Consider the following 14,617-nt stretch of genomic DNA (forward strand, 5'->3'; position numbering starts at 1 on the left):
GTTGCTGTTATCCGGACACTCAGCGCTGATTAAAAGGTTGATGTCAGAAGTGGGATTCGAACCCACGCCTCCATTCGGAGACCAGAACACCCGATCAACCGGAAGGTATTACCTTGAGTCTGGCGCCTTAGACCACTCGGCCATCCTGACATTGCGGCGTTCATGGGAGCTAAACCCATTTATCATAATTACACCTCTAAACCTGTGAAAATATGTATACATATTCTATCATAAGTATCTAGTGTGGTCTCTGCCTAGGTGCTGTGCGTATTCATCAAGTGTCACGTCTGGGATTGTGTCTTTTACTGCGTTTCTCACTTCCCACTAACCATAAAACGCATCAGTTGTAGCTGCGCATGCCTACGGTGTCTTACTTCCGCTGTGACTACGTGCGGCGGCCATATTACCTAACATCTTCAAGGGTAACAGAGGAGAGCCAGGCAGAGCAAAATGTTCCGGTTTACAAAAGCTGCGTTGAACATCACAGGTAAAGAAACAACGTTCAAAACGAAAGATATGTTTTCATATGTATTTACTTCAACAAGTACTCAATATGTGTAGAATCGAGAACATACAGGCCCGCCCTTTGTGGGTGACCGCGGCCAGCGTGCTAACGTCAACAGCACACAGCTAGCATGCTAAAACCAGCAACCTCCGCTAGAGATGTATTTTATAAATGTGAAATGCATTATACATGTGTACCCAGATGCCATGTTATCCTCTCATTTTGATTCGTAATGTCACTGCCTGTCGATAGTCAATCCCTTTGGTTTTTCTTCCTGACAACATTGCCCGGCATACTGACCTAACTTTGGTGAATCATAAGCGTCCTTGGTCTTTAAGTTTCATTTCCTCATTGTGCACGGCCAACATTAGATTTAAGAAATCAGAGGGTAAATTATCAAATATTATAGCTGACGTGCTTAAAGGTGAATTGTGTGATTAACCAACGAAGGACACATAAGGACATAAGTATGAACTGACGAGCTGTTTCAGTACATACTTTGGAAGCTTACTTCTTCGATGCGTTTTCAAACACTTTTTGTTGCATTTAACAGTTTCAAGAAAGGTTGTTCTTGGCAGTAAATACTGCGCTTGAGAAATGCAGTCCGTCTTTATTTTATAATTATATTACAGACTTTGTCCATAGATATCTAAACATTTTTCATAACAGTTTATTTGTTGATTTGTTTTTGTCTGTGTTGTGCTGAAGTGATATTTTCAGTTCCATGAAGTTATTTGCATCTACATTTGAATATCTCACTTTTAAGAGGGTCACATAAGGCCACCCTGTGTCAGCACAGTGCAACTGTATGCATGATCTAGTTTTACTTTATATAGAAGCTGGTGCTTAAAATGTGTTTTGAGGGAGTTAATCACACCATGATACGTGTGCAGCAGTCAAACTTTATTTTTTTCAGGGTAATGAGAAATAAAAGAGTGTCTGATAACTTGCATTCTTTTCTGTTTAGCATTGGCACGTTTGTAAGGTAGATTGGCTTGATAACCTTAATTGTTTTCTTTTTCCTTTTTTATCTGCACCTTAAATTTTTGCCCGTGTTATTTTGTCTCCATGAAAAATACAGCAAAGTGTATGAATCCCTGTAAATGTTAAACTTGGTAAAGAACATATCTGACCTAACCATGAAATCTGTTTCTTTTTTTTTCAGGTCAGGCTGCAAGGCAAGTGAGGCATGGATCCACTGCCAACCCAGATTTTCACTCTAAGTATGGCAATGGTTTGATGGCCGGTGGAGCACTCTTCTGCATAGCTGTGTGGTCATATGTAAGTAATAAATCCTCATCTGTTATAATCATCATTTCAAGTATAACATGCTTACATACGTCTGCTAAATGAAATTAAACTGTATAACCTGAAAAGGTGCTTTCCAATGCGGTGCTAAAAAAATGCTATATATTGTGTTTAATTTTTATTGGTGTAGGGGAAAGATGTTAAAGACAAGCTCTCAGATTAAGACTTAGACACCTGCATTGTAAAATAAAGGCACCATGCTGTGTCAGATATCATAAAACGGTTAGGCTTTAAGCAACAGTGTAGAAAGTTTGTAGAGTTATGATAATACTTTTATATTTCGTTGTTTCTAGACATTTTGGAATAAGAGATTGTTTACCAAGTTATGCTGGTGTTTAAACTTGGTCTTGATCATAAGTGCTATGAGTGGGGATGAACTGTGCAGGTTTACTCAGAGATCTAATACTACTTCATTTGTAAAACTTGCATAGATAAAAGGTTTTGATGTGGAATGGAACTTGGAGTCATAAAGGACAAGAATGAGGTGACATGGTTTCTTTAAAACTGCTTTACTCATGTCTTTGTGCAGGTAGTGACTCAAACTGGCATCACCTGGAATCTGTCACCTATTGGGAAGGTCATGCCAAAAGAGTGGAGAGAGCCTGAATCTGAAGAGTGAAGAGGCAACATGACAGACCAATATCTCACCAATAATAAACTTTCCGGTTGTACAGATGAATAATAAATATCTGCCTGTTCAGACAGTGAACACCTGTGTTTATTCCTACATGTTACTTTGTCCAAATAAATTAAGTTTGATTCTATTGACTGATGTCTTTTCTTTTATGGATATGGTACCTAACAATATATCCTCTCTAGTTGTTCCTTATGCTATTAGTAAGTTTCTGGTTCCTAAGTTTACATTTTGATGATAAATATGGCAGTTTTCACATTTTAGAATGGAGGGAATTTAAGTAACATATGAGATGAAGGTCTCTCTGTTCAAAAATTGAGTGTAAACTCGCATCATCTTGTTGATTAACTGTAAGGACAAGTTTTCTTTGCTTTTGTGTGTGTACAGTTCTAAGTCATGATCCAGGCATTTCATATCCCACTTGGATTTTATGGCTAAGACACGAATGGGAAAAATGAACAAAAAAGCAAGAATTCTCAGAATTATGTGACTGTTAATACATGTATTTGATTTATCATGAATAAAAGTGCTGAAATTATTTCCTTTAAAGAAGTAAAACAGTTCATTCACCAAAGCGAGAGCACAAAGGCCTTCGGTGATGAAAAAATTAGGACTGACCGCTCATATTTGTCAAAATGAAAATATATATGTATATATATATATATATATATATATATATATATATATATATATATATATATATATATATATATATATATATGTGTGTGTGTGTGTGTGTGTGTGTCAAATATAATCCTTTACAGGTTCAGCAAAAAGGCAAAAATGACGTGAGAAAATACCATTTCAAATATACATAAAAACACACCTGAAGCACATGATTATAACTATTTTAGTACATCATTAGCATGATAACTAGAGTTTAGGTCCAACCAGATTATTTAGTTATTAAATAATGGCTGATGCATGATATTCATCTGATTTGTGATGTTGTATGAGTAAAAAGCAGAACATTAGTGAGCAAAAGACAAACTCCGTCCAAGCTGTTTTTAAGCGAAACGCCTGAGTAAACGTATTGTTAAACTTTACGTATTCTGTGAATGATGCGTTCTGATTCGATTTTGATATCCATAATAATGGATAACTGTTTTTTTCCAGTCAAAGTGTATCCAGCTCACGGTCCTATCAATGAAAGAGCTGGGTGATTGGCTGAAGCAACGAGGGCACAAGAGTCTAACGTCAGAAAAACAGGCAACAATGGCAACCAATAGAACGCGAGTCTGTCCTCCATTAGTAGCCAATCAGTGACGTGAGGTGTGCTCCGTCCCGCCCTGCCGGTATTCCTGCGCGCTGCGCTAAGGTCACTGCTGTCATTCGGTAGCTAACCAGCCGAAGGAAGAGGAGGAAACCGACCCAGGAAGGTTCAGGAAAGACCCAGAAAAACCAGCAACATGTCTCTCTCTACGAAACTTACCCTGGACAAGGTGGACGTCAAGGGAAAGAGAGTCATTATGAGGTGAGCGGCTAGTTGATGCGGCTAACGTGTACTATTTACCATTGAATGGCAGCCTAACATATTGGAGATGGTCTGTGCTGAAAACCCATCATTAACCACTCACTTCTCCAGCAGCTCCCATACTTTTACATAAAACTCAAAGTTAATGTGAAGTGTGAGTCAGCACAGAGTAATCGGAAGACTACAGGAAGTGTACTTGTTGGTAGCATAGAGGTTGGTAGTCACGTTTTCCAGTCATGTTACGTGCCCGTGAGGGGATGCAGCATGGATGCGACTGACTGCATCCTAGATGTACTCTGAGTGTTCTTTTGAATGAAAGTACAACATCACAGCAAATCTCGGGTTTCATTTTGTAGTAAGCTTTACACATTCGTGTCATACCGGAAGTTTAGTAAACTTCTAAAATCCCCTTTTTGTAATTAAATCAGTTATATAATATTTAAATTAGCCTCTACAACCATTGAAAGTATAAAAAAATCTGCTTTAAGTTGCTAAATTCTAGTTTCAAAATGAAGTTATACTGTCAACCAGGAGACACGCTAAAGCATTTGTTTATGTTGGAGTTTAGCATAAAAAAGGCCTCAAAACGCTGCAACACCTCCTGTCACATATTTCTAGAGTCTGATTCAACATCTCCACGTCAGTAGTTTTGTCACTACCGCAGTAAAACCCTGAAAAAAAATCAGATTGCAGTGATATAAGACAGAATGACTGGTTGGTAGTGTTTGCTAATGAAAAATAGTTATAAATTGTTCCAACAGTCTCAGTTTAGTTCACTTTGGAGGGTCCAGTTAACCTTTACTTTTTTATTCAAGAGCGAATTTTTTGTTTATTCTTTAAAAGAGGAATCCTATTTTTTTCAACTGGTATACAAATGTGTGCACCAGTCTAAATTTGTGCCTTGCTCAGAGGCATTGCAGTCCACAGAGGTTGTAATCCCCTAAAGTACAATCTCTTTAGCTGGAATGACGTCCTGCTAATGTTAACAGAAAGGCTGTGAAATGCAGCATCGTTGTCTCGAAGTATCTTGGGGGATTTCTTTTCTTGCAGACTTTGAAAGCTAATGTGGATGTGAGAGCACTTGAAACTGACACCCACTGTGGAAATGTCAGAGAGCCATTCTGGTTTGCTCGGCGTAGTGATGCAATGACAGGCAGCATAGGACAGGGGTCAGCCCCACCAGCAGCCCCCTGCTCTGCTCGGTGTTAAAAGGTCAGATTCACTCTTCTAAGTTGAGTTTGTCTCTGTGGAGAGACCTACGAGACAATGATTACCTCATATCACACCCAGGGCCTGTCTTAGCTTGTAGACAGTTTGTGCTTCTTTTCTTTTTAGCTTCCAGCTCCAGACAGAGTTCAGAGGAGTTTCTGCTGTGAGCACAATTTATAAACAGGGAAGTAGAAACAATGCTGGTGAGACCCGGCAGTGTCTGACTGAATTTTGTTCAACTGCCACATGCTGCCACATGCTGCCGCAGCCAGTCAGTGACTTCCTGGAGCAACATCATAGCAGCATGTAGCTCACTGTATGATGTTATGATACTGTTGTAATAAAGGAAGGAGAGAAGGGTGAAGAGTTATTTCTCCAAAATCTTAGATGAATGACTAAAGAAAAGAATACCAGTTATGTAAAATCCATTACCTGACACTTTACAGTTTGTATTTGTTGAATCAGCTCAAGCTCTAACTAGCATTCAGGCTTAAGCTGCAACCTTAAGAGTTTTCAGTGTAAAATTATTGCAGCCACAACTTTTCTGATTAAACAGTCACTTCTTTTGTGAGTAAAATGTAAGGTTAAGATGTAGAGTATGTTGATAAATAGCTCCAGTTTGGCCTGGTTGTTAAATCACTTCCTACATGTACTGAAGCTATAGCATTTGAAGCAGGCGGCTCCGACTCAAATCCAATCTCCTGTGCTTTACCACATCATTTCCTAGTTTCCGGCCCTATCTACTCTCCTATTCTACCAGCAAAAGCATAAAAGCAAAAAAAATAAAGAAAAATAAAGGTCAGGATGACTTTGTTAAATGGCTCGCTTCATCTGCGATGTAAAATATTCCATTGACTGATGTTGAGTAGAAATGGTAGCACAGATTACTGGAGTTCAAGAAGCTGGGATTTTGACAAATTATAAACAACAAATCATAGATCAATTTATTTTGAAAGTCTCTCATGCACAGAAATATATTATTAAAAATACTTCAGCCTCTTTTAACATTAGAAATAATGAGAAGATAGAGAGATTTACCATTAGATAACACAAAGGTAAAAGTGTGTTGAAGGTCTTGCGTTGTTAAAAGATTTGCTTGATGAGCCTTGCGTTTTTGTTTTCTTTTAGGTTAGTATTCCAGGGTTGATTCATTCTCTTTTAAACTGCATCCCATTTGGCTTCATTGAATATGGCTGAATAGATTATCTCTCATGCAGAGCAGCTCTGACACTGAGGAATATCTGAGCTTAGTTTTTGCTCACGAACTGTAAAGAGAAGCGACAGACGGAGCGATAACAAACTGGGAAATCTCTGCCGTTTGTTGCATGCCTGAGCATTGTCTGTCTACAGGAGCCTTTGAGCCACTGAACTGCTGACCACTGGGTTTTAGATTATAACAATGGATAGCTGTTATTACAGCAGAGGGTGCAGTGTGTCTGTGTACAGTGCATGTGTGTGCAGACTGATTATGTGTGTCGTCAGGGTCTCAGGCAGACAGAGGAGGGAGGGAGGGAGTGGGTTATGTAAGAGCCTGGAGTACGAGGGATGCAGCATGTTCTCAGGAGCTGTGAGCGTTCTCTGCTGCATGTGCGACCAGATCACTGCAAAGGATGATATACAGACATGAATACTGCCATTTTAAAGCCTTGACATGTCTGTATTGAAGTGATTCTAATGACCATACAGATACCAAAACACAAAATGTCATATACAAACACTAGTTGTATAACAGGATAAAGGGGCGTGGCACATTCAGTGAAGGTGCTCACTCTGAAATAATGTGAAACATCCCAGATCCCCAATTTTTGTTGTATTTTTGAGATTAGAAATGTCTATTCAAAGATCTCATTCGTTTTTTTTCTGTTTAATTTTGATATTAACTCGCATCACTGAATAATGCTGCCTGATTTAGAAAGATAATCCAAATGCCCAGAGAGGTTGTGGTTATTGTCTTTGCTGCTGTCTGAAAGCCCGATTGATCTGTCTAAAGGGATTCTGTCACAAAGTTTTTGAGTCAATGAGTCTGTTTCTCTTGGCTTATCAGACTTCCTCTCTTTCAGGGTTGACTTCAATGTTCCAATGAAGGACAAGCAGATCACAAACAACCAGAGGTAAAGCTCATTTAACTCTCTAAAGATAATTTTTTGCTCACTTTTTACAAAGACATCAAATGATTAGAGGACAGGTGGAAGGACAGATTTGCCGAACGTTTCTTTTGATTGCTTCCCAGGGTCAAAGCTGCTGTTCCCTCCATCAAGCACTGCCTGGACAATGGAGCCAAATCTGTGGTCTTGATGAGTCACCTGGGTCGTCCTGACGGAAACTTCATGCCTGAGAAATACTCTCTGGAGCCCGTCGCCGCTGAGCTGAAGAGCCTGCTGGGAAAGTGAGTCCCTGAACTTGATGCATTGACATATTTTTTATAGCTGAAAAATCAAGTTAGAAACTTTTCAAGTTCGCACTTTGTCTTTATAACAGAATGAAATTTGAGATGGCTGCTCTGCTTGGCTGGCTAACAAAGAGGAACCAGTCTGTGATATCAACTTACAGTGCAGCCAAACAAACTACAGCTTAGCTGAGGCTTAAACAGTTATCTGCTGAGGAAATGATAAGAAGAATAAAACTATTTTACATAGCACCTTTAAATAAACAAACATTTAAAACAAGTCCTTGAAAAAAAAAAGCATAGCAGAAACTCAAGAGGATGACACAACAAACAGATCTCAGCCATGAAACAAGACAAATATATGAAATTTTATCCACATCACATCAGTATCACCTCTTCAGTGTCACAGTTGTTCCTTTCTATCACAAGAGAGAGCTTACTATGTCTAGATCGTAATAGGATCAGAAATCCTTTCACCTGTCCTCACGGCTCCTCTGTGACTCTGCAGGGACGTCACCTTCCTGAAGGACTGTGTGGGTGCGGAGGTGGAAGCCGCCTGCGCCGACCCTGCTACCGGATCCGTCATCCTGCTGGAAAACCTTCGCTTCCACGTAGCCGAGGAGGGGAAGGGCAAAGACGCCTCCGGAAACAAGGTGAGAGTAGAAGTGGAGATTGACTTCCAATTTAGCCATATATAATTATGGCATCTATTGTCCTAAAAAAAGTTGAGCAACTTTAGGTTTTGATTTTCTTCATGTAATCCATGTGGTCAATTCATTTTCAAGCTGTAGACAAAACTGCATCTTAGACTTAAACAAGATTTCTACAGACATTACAATCTGAAAGAAGAACATTCATCTTCTATGTGAAAGAAGAAGCAGCACAGTCTCAAGCCTCTTCAGCACAGATTCTCACCAATGGGTCGTCATGAAGAAAAATGCAGAGTCACTGCAGCTGCAGAGTCACTGTCTGATGATGTCATAGTCTGGAGTGCTGAGGAGTCTCCTGTTTTCAGCCCACGTTGGTGCATCCTGTTTACCCATCATCTGACTTTTATACCAACATATGCACTCTGAGATCTTTTCTTCTTTAGAAGTGTCACAAAGTACTTCTTACTTTTTCTTTTTGAACAGTAAACAGGCCAAGAGATCTGATTTTTTGTACACCGTACACTAATCAAACTTTTCATCACACTTTTTTCAAGTAAATGCAATCAAAACAGGTAAAATACACTCAATCTGTTGAAATACATATGAGTGAAGCTTGTTTTTCACCAAAGATCCCACCACAAGGCATCTGCCCCCCCAAAAAACATCTACCTCTCCCCTAAACAAACAGACCTGGTGGTTTAATAACTGTGTCAACCACTGGATAAAGCAGTATAGGGTGAAAAAACAACATCCCAGAAGATCTCTGGCACTGTTGTTGGCTAACTGTTCGCTTTTAGTTCAGCTTGTTTCTCTGACATCTTACTGGTAAGATTACTACAACAAAAATGTTAACAACCATTTTTTTATTACTGGTTTAAAGATGTCAAAAATGATAGCAATTGCATTTTTCCCCTAAATCCTCCTCATCCCACAGCTAGAGAATGAATGGAGACATCCAGGTTGTTTGAAACAACAGAATATCAACATGCAGAACATGAGAACAGATCTCACTTTGCACTTAGCTGGAAGGATCACATCTAAACATGCTTTGAACTGCTTGGTGAATATGAATTCATTCATTATTCTGAGTCACAGATGACCCTCTGACACCTAATCCACATGTTAGGATTCATATCAGACATTGTGTGACTGTTGGACGTCTCCAGAGCTCTGAGCAGCTCTGACCTGCTGACATTTATCCTGAAGGTCAGCGGGGTAATCCCGGCTGGATGTGTTTCTTTTCCTGTCCAGTGAGGCCTGGTTGGTATGCAGCATGTGCGTGTTTGAGTGTGTGAGTGTGTGTGTTACTAACGTAGCGCTGCACTTTATCAGACAGAAACCAACTTTGGAGAATAAAAGAAAGAAATTGAATGATTTACCCAAAGTCCAAGTGGTGATATTATAAATTAGGAAAAAGTCAAATAAAATGTTATTCTGACAAAATAAATACAAATACTACAGCAGGAAAAAATAAATTTTTTTTTGACTGGATAAAATCTTGTTTATGGACAGAAGGGTTAAATGTGAGAAGCATGAAACTCTCGTCTGACATTTGACCAACGCTAAAGAGCAACCTTGACCTTTTTCTGCCATCCAGTCACAACCTGCACCTGTTAATGTACAGCAATAACCTGATCCACAGCTGATTGATCATACGCAAAAAATACTCAATACATGAGTCTTGGGGAAGTTCAACTTGTAGTAATTGGTTAAAATGTGCTCTGTGTATTTTTTTTTTTACAGATGACTGAGTTGAGAACTGAGCTTCTGTGACAATTTTCTGATTTTTTTTCCTTTTTGTCTGATTTGTCTCCCACAGACCAAGGCCTCCCAGGCTGAGATCGACTCCTTCAGGGCGTCTCTGTCCAAACTGGGAGATGTTTACGTCAACGATGCCTTTGGCACAGCTCACAGAGCCCACAGGTGAGCACCGTATTTGGACATATTGATAAACCATGAAAGACAAAAGCTGAGTGTGTTCTTGGAAAAAATAAAAGAGCTGATGAGTTTTGACTGAATTTTCCCTCATCTTCATCCATATCTTCATCTCTCAGCTCCATGGTGGGAGTGAATCTGCCTCAGAAGGCGGCGGGTTTCCTGATGAAGAAGGAGCTCGACTATTTTGCCATGGCTCTGGAGAAACCTCAGAGGCCCTTCCTGGCCATCCTCGGAGGGTAAGAGCATTACATTACAACTAATCACTTATAGTGAAGAGCAGGCTGCGGTAACTTTGAGCCCAAACAGTGACGGTCTAATAACGCTGAGACAAAAAACAGAGTGTGTAACAGTAACTGTGGACTTCAAAACCTACAAGACACCAAACCACTGCACAGAGGTGACTTCAATAATTGTAACTGGAATCGTGACAAACTTACATCCAGCGTTGCCCCTCCCTGTCCTGCAGTCTGGGTATCATCACACTACAGCTGCTTTTTAAACAGCTTGGTGGCCATCCAGGAATAGAGACAATAAGCTCATTATATAACGGCTGGTGTTACAGTGCCCTTCCTTTCTTTAAGACGTAATTAACGCTCTGAACTCTGCAGACTGCTGTATGGGGTTAATTACAGCATGGGTGCTTTGTAAAATCACGTTCATGTATTTATTTTCATGCACACTTCTCATGAACACAGAGCAGACACACTCATTTTACCTGAGCTGGCGTCAGCCACATGTGAGATCTAGCCTCATGTCAGAGTCCATCTAGCTCATTGTGCAACTGTCACTCAGTCATCCAATCAGCTTCATGCAGATCACAAAGAAAGGACAGCGATCATTAGTGTTTAATCATAAGCCAGTGAACACACCACATTCATTGGACGACAGTTCATCAGACAGACCTGGTTTTGAAGTTTGTAATATCACCTGAACAGCCCAAGAAATCTCTTACAAAGATTTACTTGATTATCTTTTGAATGAATAGTTGGATTTCTTCTTACTCTGATACTTTGCATTTAATGGTGAAACTTCTGTTTGATGTTGTGTTTGACCTCTAAGTACAAATATTTTTCAACAAGTCAACAATGAACTCATAGATTCAGTAGTAGTGAGTAGACTGTTCAGGTTTCATATTTTAACATCTGTCTGTTTTGCATTACATACACTATATTTATAACTTTATGAAAAGCACTGCCTTAATTTCACTTGTAATGAATCATCAGCTGTTGTTTTCTGCAAGTATGCAAATGTAACTCACTTTCTTTACACCTCAATCTCTTATCTGCGCTGACGTTTCCGCCCCTCTGTGTCCTTGTTTCAGAGCGAAGGTGAAAGATAAGATCCAGCTGATCAACAACATGTTGGATAAGGTCGATGAGATGATCATTGGCGGTGGTATGGCCTTCACCTTCCTCAAAGTCCTCAACAACATGGAGGTGAGGAAGAAAAAAGAGAAACACAAACTGAATATTAAAGTCAGTCACAAAGTCTCTCATGTACAAAATCCAATATTTGAACCTTCAAGTACAGAGCTGGGAAAGAGGAGATGCTGGATTTACTCTTATGAGGAAGGAAATATTTAAAGGGGATTTCACCCCTAAAAACCAGTATCAAACCAGGGATTAAAACAGCTTATGCTCTGTATTGAACATTGTTTTGGTTTTCTGTGAATGAATTCAAGTACTGGGATTACACCCTAAATGAGTAAAATAAGATTCAGGTGTATTACGAGTTCAGTTTCACCACCACTGCACCCAAATGCATGACGGCTTCAGTTTACATTAAGAATCATTCTTCTTCTCTGATTTTAACTCTGCACACTCACCTGACACACTTGCGTAGGATTCCTTTGAATCACTTATCAAGATTTGAAAAAAATCAATGAACAAGACCGAATCCTCTAATATGTACGTAGTCGAGTCTGCTTTGCACAATAAAAGAAGAATTTCTAAAGAAAGACTGAAAAAATGACTCCATGGTAAGCTTAGACCAAAACTAAAGTGACCTTAAATATTCTGTCGAATTATTACTAAAAGCATTATTTATTATCATTTATTATTATTTATTATTATTATTTATTATTTTATTCATTGGTGGGTTGTTTACCAGTTAACTTTCCGTTTTTCTTTTTTGACAAACGTCTGAGAGAACTTTTACTGCTGATTTTGTTCTGTGTGTTCTTTGAGTAGCACACACTAAAGTCTGTTCCCTTCCATTGTAGCCATCATTGTAACCATATGTTGACAAAAATCTGCAACACCGATAACTGTACTGATAAACAAACAAAACCAAAATATCTGCACGTATATGCCGATAACACCAACACTAGTCTTTTGTGATTTGAGGGAACTGACCCTTTACGCAAAAGTGGCTTTTTTTCTCTTGTTATCCCTAAGTTCAAATGAAGGTTATGAAGTGATTTTTGTGACTCAAACAAAACTAGAGCAGTTTTTATAACTCTGTTTCCACAACTTAAACATTTAGCTCTTGTATTTACGTAATGCTAACACAACTTTTATAAACTTTTCCACCTGAAGCTAATCTTTCTTCACCTACTCTGACTGGTTAAATAATGCATGACAAACACCATATTTAAGTCCAGTATTATTTGGTTTGCTTTTTAAAATCCTTAACTTGACTATGTTACAATTTACAGGCAGACTGTTCAACCTTTGGATGATTTTTCATAGAGAGGATGTTTCTGGAGTTCATTGAGTCCTTTTTTAGTGATTGTATGGTCATCCTGAATTTATTTTCCCACCTCTCTTTGTTACCTGTCAGATCGGTACCTCCCTGTATGACGAGGAAGGAGCTGGCATTGTAAAAGACCTGATGGCCAAAGCAGAGAAGAACGGCGTGAAGATCACACTACCCGTCGACTTTGTCACCGCCGACAAGTTTGACGAGAAAGCAGCAACTGGCACTGCAACCGTCGCTGGTGGCATCCCTGCTGGCTGGATGGTGAGAAAGAGACTAGTCTTTCTCCATGAAGAAGCATAAAGGATTGCTACCATGGCGTTCTTCCTTCTTTTTAAATCACCTGCTTGGTTAACTGTTTTGTCTGCAGGGTTTGGACTGTGGTCCAGAGAGCTCAAAGGCCTATGCTGAGGCAGTGGGCAGGGCCAAGCAGATCGTGTGGAACGGCCCAGTTGGTGTGTTCGAGTGGGAGAACTTTGCAAAGGGAACGAAAAACATGATGGACAAAGTGGTCGAGGTGACCAAGGCAGGCTGCATCACAATCATCGGTAAAAAAGATTCTCTCTTTTAGTTTTTTGGTAACTTGTGCCTTTTTTCACTGTAATGCAGCAGTCATACTTTGATCCACAAGTTTCTGCACTGTCCATATTTTTTAAAAAGACATCACTTTACTCAGAACCTTTTGCACATTTATTGCGTCCAGGTGGGGGCGACACTGCTACTTGCTGCGCAAAGTGGAACACAGAAGACAAGGTCAGCCATGTGAGCACAGGAGGTGGAGCCAGTCTGGAGCTGCTGGAGGGTCAGTGACATCATACAAAACATAAAGATGACCTCTTAATCACTGAAGTTTTATCATGATGCTCAGGATGTTTTTCTTTCTTTGTGCCCACAGGTAAAGTCCTTCCTGGTGTGGACGCACTTAGCAGTGCCTAAACTTCCCTTCAGACCACTGCAGTGTGTATGTGTATGTGTGAGGAAGAGTGTGTGTATAAGAGGTGGGTAACAGCTCAGCCAGATATCTGTTTACTCCTGAAAACCTTTGTTAAAAGCAAAATCACTTCGAGCTTTAACAGCCATGGAATCCTATCAACCATCTTTATAAGTTCTGAAAGACGAGGGTGTTATTTCCTCTACGTCGGATGTAGAGCCTCTACGTAGAGTCTGCTGCCTTATCTCAACATGCTGATGAAACTCCTCATGTTAGACTGTGTTACAGAAAAAGATGCGATGGCTAGAAAAGGTGTAGTTGTTTCTTGCTTTCATGTTGCCCTGCTGTAGAGATACTAAAACATGTAAGATTTAAGGATACTTTCTTCCTTAATCCCTTTTTCATCTGAGTCTAAATCTTGGTAATAACTCACTCTAATGTAGGGTTAAAATTTACTTTAGTCTAAATCTAAATATTGGTTTAGTATGAGCTGTCACGGCACCTGCTGTGACATTCAGCTTCAGCTGTTCACCCTGAAAAACATAAACACTGGCTCTTTTGTGTGTGAGTACGAGTGTGTGTTTGAAACTGTATTTTGCTGCGTCACTTTTGCATAGTCACCCTTGGAACGTTACTGCGCCACCCTCAGTGCGTACACATATATTATATATATATATAGAGTAACGGTTAACTTGTGTGTGCGTGCGCTTGGATGTTCTTGGCTCTGTCCTCTGTCCTCTCCAGTTGTTTGTCTCTGAGCAGCTTCAGACTGAGACGTCGGTCTGTTCAGGATAATAAAACTGTCTCTGTGTAAAAATTTGTTTCATTTATATTTTTGTAGCATTCAAACACAAACACAATTGATCAAAGTGGTTGGGTCAAAAA

The 14,617-nt window shown here is 39.6% G+C and overlaps 2 protein-coding genes and 1 non-coding gene across 3 annotated transcripts; 2 read left to right on the forward strand and 1 right to left on the reverse strand.

The window, feature by feature from the left end:
* Positions 1–41: 41 nt before the first annotated feature.
* Positions 42–150, reverse strand: trnal-caa (transfer RNA leucine (anticodon CAA)). Its single transcript has 2 exons — positions 113–150; positions 42–87 (listed from the first exon to the last, which is right to left on the reverse strand). It is a non-coding gene; the product is annotated as a tRNA-Leu (tRNA).
* Positions 151–340: 190 nt separating this feature from the next.
* cox7b (cytochrome c oxidase subunit 7B) lies at positions 341–2,577 on the forward strand. The gene is made up of 3 exons (XM_074672618.1): positions 341–487; positions 1,671–1,786; positions 2,343–2,577. The coding sequence occupies exons 1-3, from the start codon at positions 451–453 to the stop codon at positions 2,430–2,432; spliced, it is 243 nt and encodes an 80-aa protein (XP_074528719.1). The 5' UTR covers positions 341–450; the 3' UTR covers positions 2,433–2,577.
* A 1,164-nt stretch (positions 2,578–3,741) lies between these two features.
* On the forward strand, positions 3,742–14,549 carry pgk1 (phosphoglycerate kinase 1). The gene is made up of 11 exons (XM_074672940.1): positions 3,742–3,921; positions 7,191–7,241; positions 7,361–7,516; positions 8,025–8,169; positions 9,986–10,089; positions 10,221–10,340; positions 11,426–11,540; positions 12,886–13,065; positions 13,172–13,349; positions 13,505–13,603; positions 13,697–14,549. Exons 1-11 carry the CDS (start codon positions 3,857–3,859, stop codon positions 13,735–13,737), a joined length of 1,254 nt encoding a protein of 417 aa, XP_074529041.1. The 5' UTR covers positions 3,742–3,856; the 3' UTR covers positions 13,738–14,549.
* The last annotated feature ends 68 nt before the right edge of the window (positions 14,550–14,617 follow it).

Source organism: Halichoeres trimaculatus, unplaced genomic scaffold, assembly GCF_033239565.1.
Source record: "Halichoeres trimaculatus isolate MK-OKI-2021-1 unplaced genomic scaffold, fHalTri1.1 fHalTri1_scaffold_6, whole genome shotgun sequence".
Classification (NCBI taxonomy): domain Eukaryota; kingdom Metazoa; phylum Chordata; class Actinopteri; order Labriformes; family Labridae; genus Halichoeres; species Halichoeres trimaculatus.

Bases quoted from the DNA above. Each gene is read 5' to 3' on its own strand.
- cox7b (XM_074672618.1), top strand. From the start codon at position 451: ATGTTCCGGTTTACAAAAGCTGCGTTGAACATCACAG. The intron at 488-1,670 runs GTAAAGAAACAA...TTTTTTTTTCAG, and splicing joins AGCTGCGTTGAACATCACAG to GTCAGGCTGCAAGGCAAGTG. The intron at 1,787-2,342 runs GTAAGTAATAAA...GTCTTTGTGCAG, and splicing joins GCATAGCTGTGTGGTCATAT to GTAGTGACTCAAACTGGCAT.
- pgk1 (XM_074672940.1), top strand. From the start codon at position 3,857: ATGTCTCTCTCTACGAAACTTACCCTGGACAAGGTGGACGTCAAGGGA. The intron at 3,922-7,190 runs GTGAGCGGCTAG...CCTCTCTTTCAG, and splicing joins GGAAAGAGAGTCATTATGAG to GGTTGACTTCAATGTTCCAA. The intron at 11,541-12,885 runs GTGAGGAAGAAA...GTTACCTGTCAG, and splicing joins AAGTCCTCAACAACATGGAG to ATCGGTACCTCCCTGTATGA.